This window comes from Quercus robur, chromosome 10 (assembly GCF_932294415.1).
Source record: "Quercus robur chromosome 10, dhQueRobu3.1, whole genome shotgun sequence".
Taxonomy (NCBI): Eukaryota; Viridiplantae; Streptophyta; class Magnoliopsida; order Fagales; family Fagaceae; genus Quercus; species Quercus robur.
The window spans coordinates 35,174,636-35,183,790 of NC_065543.1; the positions used below are offsets into that span (position 1 = coordinate 35,174,636).

Consider the following 9,155-nt stretch of genomic DNA (forward strand, 5'->3'; position numbering starts at 1 on the left):
AGCAAAACCCAATCAAGAACGGCCAGAAAACACTTCACACGCGCCCCCACGCGCCACCTGAAGTTTCTGCCTCACGAGCACGCGCTCCACGCGCCTCCACGCGCCGCCATGCGCCGTCACTCTCACTCACGCGCTCTCACGTGCCAGATCAGACGTCCTCCACGCGCCACACGCGCTTACACACGCCCCACGCGCCAGCTCCGTTTCGCGAACTGCCACATCAGCCCTAGTGTGACGTCACCCTGCCACATCAGCACACGTCAGCCGTTGACTGGACCAGACTTGACCGTTGACTTTGACCGTTGACCGTTGACCAAGTCAAAATTTTTCAACAGGACCTGTCTCGCTCAGTTTTTCGCGTAGATTCTGATTTTGGGCTCTGTTTCTGCATTTGAGGTATCTAAATATCACTTTTTGGTCATTTTCTTCATTATGGCTCAACAAAGTGAACGAGATATCATACGTCCTATCACCATCATGTTGGATGGTCCTACTAGCTATCATGCATGGTCTCAGAATATGACCGTCTTTCTCAAGGGTCGTAAACTGTGGAGATATGTGACTGGTTCAATTCCTAAGCCGGTACCAAACCCTAAGTCCAAAGCCACAGCTGCTGAAGAGTCTTCCAAGACTGCTGTTACAACAGATGATTATGAAGAACGTCTAGAAGAATGGGAGAGTATTCAGAGTAAGATCTTATCTTGGTTTATCAATACCTCTATTCCCTCCATTCATAATCTTCTTCCTCGTCTTGAAACTGCTGAGGCTGCTTGGAAATTTTTGGCCGATCGTTATAACTGCACTAATGATTCAAGCTTGGAGTTTCACATTGAATCAAAGCTTTATCAAATGCGCCAAGAAACAGGTCAGTCTATTTCTGATTTTTATTCTCAGACTTCTACTATGTGGGAACAACTCTCTGCTGCAGATTCTCCACTAGTGTGTTCTAAGGACATTGAGCTCTTTGTCAAATATCGAGATCGCCGTAGATTTATGCACTTCATGATGGGTTTACGTGAGGATTTTGAGCCTACTAGGGCTTCTCTACTTAGTCGGTCTTCTACTCCTTCTCTTGATGCTGTAGTAAAGGAGCTCATTTCTGAGGAGAATCGTCGGCCCACTTATCACATGACATCATCTGATCATGTCTTGGCTACACCCTCACCACAGCCTCCCATTGTTGCATTCACTGCTCCTCCACGAATAAACTCCGGGCGTCCCACCTCTCAGTCTTCCAAAGGTGCTCACTGCAAGTTTTGCCGTGCCAAAGGCCATGACATCTCTGTTTGTCATAAGCTACAGAAATTTGTGCAAGAGCTGAATAAAGCTTCTCTTCCTCAGGCAGCTACTGTATGTCCTTCAGATCCATCGGTTCCTACAGGTCCATCTTTGGCTTCCTCACTTACTACGGCTGATATTGAGGCAGTTGTTCAACAGGTTTTATCCCGCACTTCCACTGCCCTTTCTGTCACCTCAGGTAAACAACCTTGGTTTTTTGATACTGCATGTTGTAACCATATGACTCCTAATGAATCCCAATTTTCTGATAAGGCACCCTTAGAACATCCAATCACCATTTACACTGCTGATGGAACTCCTATGCCTGTTAGTCATAAAGGAACAATCTCTTCTCCTTGTTTATCCCTTAGTGACACTTTTCATATTCCAAAGTTATCCCTCAATTTGCTTTCTGTTGGTCAACTTTGCGAATTAAGCGTAGATCTTCTATTTACTAATCATGGTGTGGATGTGCAGGATCCCCGGACGGGTCAAGTGCTTGGGACAGGTCGTAAGGTTGGTCGCATGTTTGAGGTTCATAACTTGAAGATTCCTTCACAAGTTGTTTCTGCAGCTGCTACCACTGCCACCTCCTCACCTGATCTATGGCATGCTCGTCTTGGTCATCCATCCTTATCTCGTCTTCAATTGTTAGCTTCTCAAGGTCATTTAGGTTCAGTTCAGTTTTCAAAATTTGATTGTACTTCCTGTCATTTTGGCAAACAAACAAAATTGCCATTTAATAAAAGTGACTCCTTTTCTTCTGCTCCTTTTGATCTTATACATTCTGATATTTGGGGTCCTGCACCTGTTCCCACTGAGGGGGGATCTAAATATTTTGTCATATTTGTGGATGATTTTTCTCGGTATACTTGGATTTATCTGCTTCACCATAGGTCTGAACTTGTGTCTATTTACCAAACATTTCATAAAATGATTGAAACACAGTTCAATCGCACCGTTAAAGTCTTTCGATCAGATAATGCTCAAGAATATAATGATAAATATTTCCTATCCTTTTTAGACAGACATGGTACTCTTTCTCAGCGGTCTTGTCCTTACACCTCTCAACAAAATGGTCGTGCAGAACGAAAACATCGTCACATTCTTGATGTTGTCCGTACCCTTCTCATTTCTGCCTCTCTTCCTGAGCGATTTTGGGGTGAGGCCGCACTCACTGCTGTGCACACTATTAATCGTATTCCTTCACCAACTACACACAACAAATCACCATTTGAGCTTCTCTATGGTCAAACTCCTGACTACTCCTCTCTTCGGGTTTTTGGTTGTGCTTGTTTTGTCTCTCTTCCTCCTCATGAACGAACAAAGCTCCAACCTCGTACTCGTCTCTGTTGTTTCCTTGGTTATGGTATGTCTCAAAAAGGGTTTCGCTGCTATGATCCCATTTCTCATCGCCTTCGTGTCTCCCGTCATGTTGAGTTTTGGGAATATCGTCCTTTCACGAGTCTTCAGCAGTTTCCTACATCTTCTTCCTCAGAGTCTCCCATTTTTACTGATCTTTTCCTCCCTCTCTATCCTGAACTTGTGGAGGATTCTTCAGTATCGACTGCCTCTCCAGACGACTCATCTCCGGTTCTGTCTCCGGCATATGACCCGCCTGTCTTGGATCCTGTGGCACCACCCTCTCCTGAGTCTCCTATTGATCCTGAACTTCGTCGTTCCACTCGGGTAAGCATTCCTCCCCCTTATCTCATTGATTATCATTGCTCTTTTGCTCTTGCCACTCTCTATGAACCTCACACCTATCGTGAGGTTCATACTGACCCTCTTTGGCAGCAAGCTATGAATGAAGAACTAGATGCCCTTCATAAGAATCACACGTGGGATATGGTTGATTTGCCTCCTGGTCAGTCTGTAGTAGGTTGTAGGTGGGTTTATAAGATCAAGACCAAGGCTGATGGATCTGTTGAACGATACAAGGCTCGCCTAGTTGCTAAAGGCTTTACTCAGGAGTATGGTATTAACTATGAGGAAACATTTGCTCCTGTTACTCGTCTTACATCTGTTAGATGTCTCATTGCTGTGGCTGCTGTTCGCCATTGGCCTCTTTATCAAATGGATGTGAAGAATGCTTTCCTCAATGGAGACCTCCATGAAGAAGTGTACATGCAACCACCCCCTGGCTATCCACACTCAGGCAATCAAGTTTGCCGCCTTCGCCGTGCTCTTTATAGCCTCAAGCAGGCTCCTTGAGCTTGGTTTGAAAAGTTTAGCTCAGTTGTTGCTCAGTAGGGTTTCACTTCGAGTCCTCATGACACTACTCTCTTTGTTCGAAGATCCTCTGCTGGTATCACTCTTATTCTTCTTTATGTTGATGATATGATTATTACTGGAGATGATTCTGCAGGTATCCGCTCTCTTCAGAACTTCCTTAGTCAGCATTTTGAGATGAAAGATTTGGGCACTCTCAGCTATTTTCTTGGGCTTGAGGTTACCTCATCCGCTGATGGATACTATCTTTCCTAGGCTAAATATGCTTCTGATCTTCTCTCCAAAGCTGGTGTCACTGATAACAAGACTGTTTCCACTCCTTTGGAATACAATGCAAAGCTCACACCCTTGGATGGTGAACCTATATCCGATGCTACTCGCTATCGTCAGTTGGTTGGCAGTTTGATTTATCTCACTGTTACTCGTCCAGATATTTCACATGCCGTGGGTATGGTTAGTAAGTTCATGGATGCACCTCGTTCTGTCCACTATGTTGCTGTTCTTCGGATTCTCCGATATGTCAAAGGCACACTTTATCATGGTCTGCATTACTCCTCTCGATCTTCTCTCGAGCTTCATGCTTATTCAGATGCTGACTGGGCAGGTGATCCGACTGATCGATGCTCTATCACAGGTTTCTGTTTCCTGTTAGGTACTTCTCTGGTCTCGTGGCGCAGCAAGAAGCAGGATGTGGTTTCCCATTCTAGTATTGAGGCTGAGTATCGTGCCCTTGCCGACACCACTTGTGAGCTTGTTTGGCTTCGCTGGCTCTTGGCTGACATGGATGCTCCATAGCCCACTGCCACTCCTCTTTATTGTGACAATCGTAGTGCTATCTACATTGCTCATAATGATGTCTTCCATGAACGCATTAAGCATATTGAGATTGACTGCCACATCACTCGCCAGCATCTTAAGAAAGGAAATCTCCAGTTACTCTCCATCTCCTCTGCTGACCAGCCTGCTGATATCTTTACCAAGACTCACCCGCCTGGTCGTCTTCGAGATCTTATATCCAAACTCCAGTTGGCTTCCTCCTTGCCACCTCGAGTTTGAGGGGGGATGTTAGTGTATAGCTTAGACTAGTTTAGCCCATTAGGCTTAGCCCAGTATACTGTACTTGTAGTTTACTCCTTTTACTTGTACTGCACACATATCTAGCCTATATAAGGCTCTTTATTGTACATTATTTTATACACATCAATATACAGACTATTCAGTCTTTCTCACACTTTATATTCTTAACAAATATTATCTATATATTGCTCACATTTGTTGAAATATTTACAACATGAACAAGGATTAGACAATACCACTTACCAAATTGACTAGAAAATTGAGTTTTCTTTTTTTAAGAAATCAAATTGACATATCCACGTAAAAATCCATGACATCTAACTTAAGAGAAAGCCCTCTTGATTATGTTCTCTTAGACAGGCACATGAAAACATAGATGATTTTCTTCATAGGATCGACATTAATTCTTTGAAACTCATATGATTGACCCTAGTTCTTCTAATTTCATGGGATCTATTTTAGTTTTACCATAATTCTTCTATACCTTTTAGAATAAGTAATAATTCTTCTAAATCCATAAAATCGACCTTAGTTCTTCTACGTTCAAAGGATTGACTTTAAATCTCTTCAATTCATAGGATCGACATTAGTGCTCCTACAATAGTTCTTCTACAATACATGGGATTGATAGTAGATATCTCGTATCACATAGGATAAATAGTAGTTCTTTGACACCTCATGAAAATGATAGTAGGTCTCCTGTATTATCATAAGATTGACAATAGTTCTCCTACACCAACTAGGACTGACATTAACAGTAATTCTCCTACATTTAAAAGATTGTACTTCTTCCAAATTTATTTAATCGAATTTAGTATCCAATAAATCCGGCTATCCAAGTATTTAAATTTCATTAGAAAACCTAGTATTGCACATTTGCTCCTAAGAGCACTAGCATAAGGTATGCTAAATTTAGCACATTGAACACAACAAAAAAACAAACAAACAAAAAAAACAAAAAAAAACCATATGAGATGTCTCAAATTTCAAAAATTGTTAGCATTTGAACCCAAATGCTAAAAGTAAAATTTTTTACTTATTCTCTCTCTCTCTCTCTCAACAACCAACCTTCAACATCTCATTGCCTCCACCCATCGCGTGCTTTTGCTCGCCATCTCACCATCTAGCCTTCTCGTCTTCTTGTTGCCTCGCTTTCTTGCCTTCTCGTTGTCTCATCAACTTGCCCATTGTCGATTTGGTTGTTTGGGTTTGTTGATCATGGGTTCAATGGGTTAGGTTTGAAGGTTGTTGATGTGGGTTGTGGTGTCGATGGTTGTGGATGGTAGTGGTGGTTACGTTGGTTGTTGGTGATGGTGATTGGGTTGCGGTGGTGATTTTGGGGTTTTTGGGTTTTTTTTTGGTTGGGTTGAGTTGCTCCGGTTTTGGGTGGGTTTCATTAGTTTTGGTCTGAAATTTTCATTCCATTGTTATGGTTGTAGTAGTGGATTCTTGTGGTGGCTAATTTGGCTATTGCTTGTAGGGGTGGTGACCGGTGAGGGTTTGTTTGTTTTGTTTGTTTTTTTCCCCCTTCTAATAAAATGTTGGAGTTTTTTAAAGTTATTTTAAGGCTAAAATGCAAATTGCACAATATAAGCTAGCTTTACTTTAGTTCAACTGAGTACTTTAAATTTCAAATTTATTTAAACCAAGTCTTTCGTCCAATTTCGTTAAAAATTTTCCATTCAAAAAAAGTATTTTTCTCATATGAAAAAAAATCTATAAAATTAATAAAATTATTTTATAGATTTTTTATGTGAGGAATTTTTTTTTTCAAAAAATATTTTTCAATTAGTTAATTGCATAGTTAACAGATTTTTTAAAAACAAATTTGGACTAAAATGCTGAATTAAATAAATTTGAAATTTAGAAGATTCAATTGAATAAAAGTAAAGTTAGATGACTGAAATGAATTTTAGTCAAATTTAGAAGGTGTAATTTGTATTTTAGCCTTATTTTAATGTTTGATATGCTAAAATAAGAGATAAGATGTGAAGTAACTTTTTGGTGTATTAAAATATAATTTTTTTACACCTCATGTTAATGCTTTATGTCTAAAGTATAGAACCTAAGTTTTACCAATGTACAATTATGAAGAACGCTCAATTAGAGCACTCACATCAGTAGATGTATAATAAAAAAAATGTACAATTTACATATTTTTATTTAAAAAGACCCACATCAATAAGAATATAATTGTGTAAATTTACAAATTTGCATATAAATTTACACTGATATTATTCATTTTTGTATTTAACTTTTTATTATTTATTTATGTACCCTAAAAATGAAGAGAAAAGAGTAGACGACGATTATTATATGTGAAGAAAAATAAACAATTTAAAAAATTAAGAAAATGATATTTTAATCAAATATAATATAAAATAGTTAATCTGAATATATGAAATGTTTTGAAAAATGAGTATCTTAACCCAAAAAAAAAAAAAAAAGTTCTCATGTCTAAGGCTGTGTTTGGCAACATATAAAATATTTTCCAAGTGTAAAATATTTTTAGGTGAAAATACTTTTGGGAAAGAAAAATATTTTAAATTGTTTGGTTGCATTCTAAAAATTGCTTTGGAAAATGTTTTCAAGTGTTTGGTTTCATTATGAAAATGCTCATTTTCTACTAGTTTTTTCACATTTTCTTAGCTACCAAACAAATTTTATAATAGAAAATTTCAATATATAAACTTAAAAAAACAAAACTCAAAACAAAAAACCATTCATTAAACACTGTCATCCTCGGTCAAACTAAGAGAGGGAGGAAGAAAGAGTGAGATATTGAGGAAAAAAGAGAGGTAGTTCGAGAAAGAGATAGATGCGATCGGTTATGGGTGGGTCAATCTAGAGGCGGCGGCGGTGACGACAACGAGATCGAGGAAGGAAAAAATGACAAGATCGGTCATGGGTAGTGGCGACGAGATCGTGAGTAGATGATTAGACCCAAATCGTGGTTGCATGCACGACGGCAAAAGGCTGTGGGTCGAGGACGATGATCTAGGCTTCACTGGTGGCCAATCTCTCTGTGCTTCGACTTGGGCTTGGCGTGACTCATGAGTGATGCATGAAGGGGAATGGGGTGGCATGATCTGACCGAATTTGGTGGTGGGTGGTCGGAGTTTGTGACTTTCCCTTCTAGCTCTCTCTCTCTTTTGGTGTAAGAGTCTGGAAAATGGGTTTTGAAGGTAAATGGGATTTGTAAATGGATTTATGGGTGAAGGGGCTCTTTTTTACAATCAAAAGAAATAATTTCCAAGTTGACCATATTTTACATGTGCACCCAAATACACGTGAGAGTGTAAAATATTTTCCAAATTCCATTTACACTTGAAACAAATACAGCCTAAAATCATATACTATATAATAAAAGTTGGGCTTAGACATCTTGGTTGCGTTAAGTGGCTTCACCAAATTGCAGAATTTTTTTAAAAATTTTAAAATTAAAAAAAAAAAAATATATATATATATATATAATTTTTTTTCTCCTATATTCTCTAAGTTAATAAAAATCTTAATTTGATTACAATCCAAATTCTTCATATAATCCATCTAATCCTTATTTAATCTTAATTTGATTACAATTCAAATTCTTCATCTAATCCTTATTTTTTATGTGTAGTGTATTATAAAAAAAGCAACAACTTTTTTTTAATTACTACATTACACGTTCTAGTGCATCTTTAATTGCATAATTTTTTTTAGATTTTAAAAATATATATAATTTTTCTTCTTCTATAATTTCTAAGTTGATAAAAATTTTAATTCGATTACAATCCAAATTCTTCATCTAATCCATCTAATTCTTATTTAATTTTAATTTGATTACAATTTAAATTCTTCATCTAATCTATTTAACAAATAAGTTTAAGTTTAAATAAGACTCTAATTCTATTTGTACTTATCGACTTATTTGGATAAAGTAACAATAACTATTGTATCATTTTTTTTATAAAGTAACAAATTTACTTTTAGCCTAATTTAAACATTAATTGTTGTTGTTGTTGTTTTTTTTTTTTAGTTTGTTTTGTTTATTTATTTATTTATTTATTTATTTTTGTGTGTGTGTGGATAAAGTATCAAATGATAGCTAATATGTATTAACATTGATGTAAACTTAATTTTTAAAAAAATCTAATTTAGATAACGTCAAAAAAAAAAAAAAAAGGATAAAGTAACCCAAAAGAATATATTTTACATAATGAAAAATTTGGCAAAAAAATATATAACAAATTCAAATCCAAGAAAGTTTGAAGAAAATCATACAAATTTTGTTTTATGATATTGAGAAAAATAATATACAAAAAAAGAATAAATCATCTTATACATTTTGAAAACAAGCATATTTATTACACTTTTTTAGTAATAAATTATTACTTATATATATACACATTTAATAATACCTTAGTTTCATACCGTATGAATTTATTTATTTTTATTATCTAATTTTAAGTAAACTAACAAAAAAAAAATAAAAACTATTTAATACTATAAATTTTGATTAAGCCGCACGGGCATAATGCTCGTACACAGAAAATTTTGCACTGCTATTACTCTCAAAAAAGTCTCAC

General features: G+C 36.9%; 1 protein-coding gene across 1 annotated transcript; it reads left to right on the top strand.

Moving 5' to 3' along the window:
* The first annotated feature begins 1,059 nt into the window (after positions 1-1,059).
* On the top strand, positions 1,060-2,047 carry LOC126702234 (uncharacterized). The gene is made up of 2 exons (XM_050400895.1): positions 1,060-1,477; positions 1,756-2,047. The coding sequence occupies exons 1-2, from the start codon at positions 1,129-1,131 to the stop codon at positions 1,791-1,793; spliced, it is 387 nt and encodes a 128-aa protein (XP_050256852.1). The 5' UTR covers positions 1,060-1,128; the 3' UTR covers positions 1,794-2,047.
* The last annotated feature ends 7,108 nt before the right edge of the window (positions 2,048-9,155 follow it).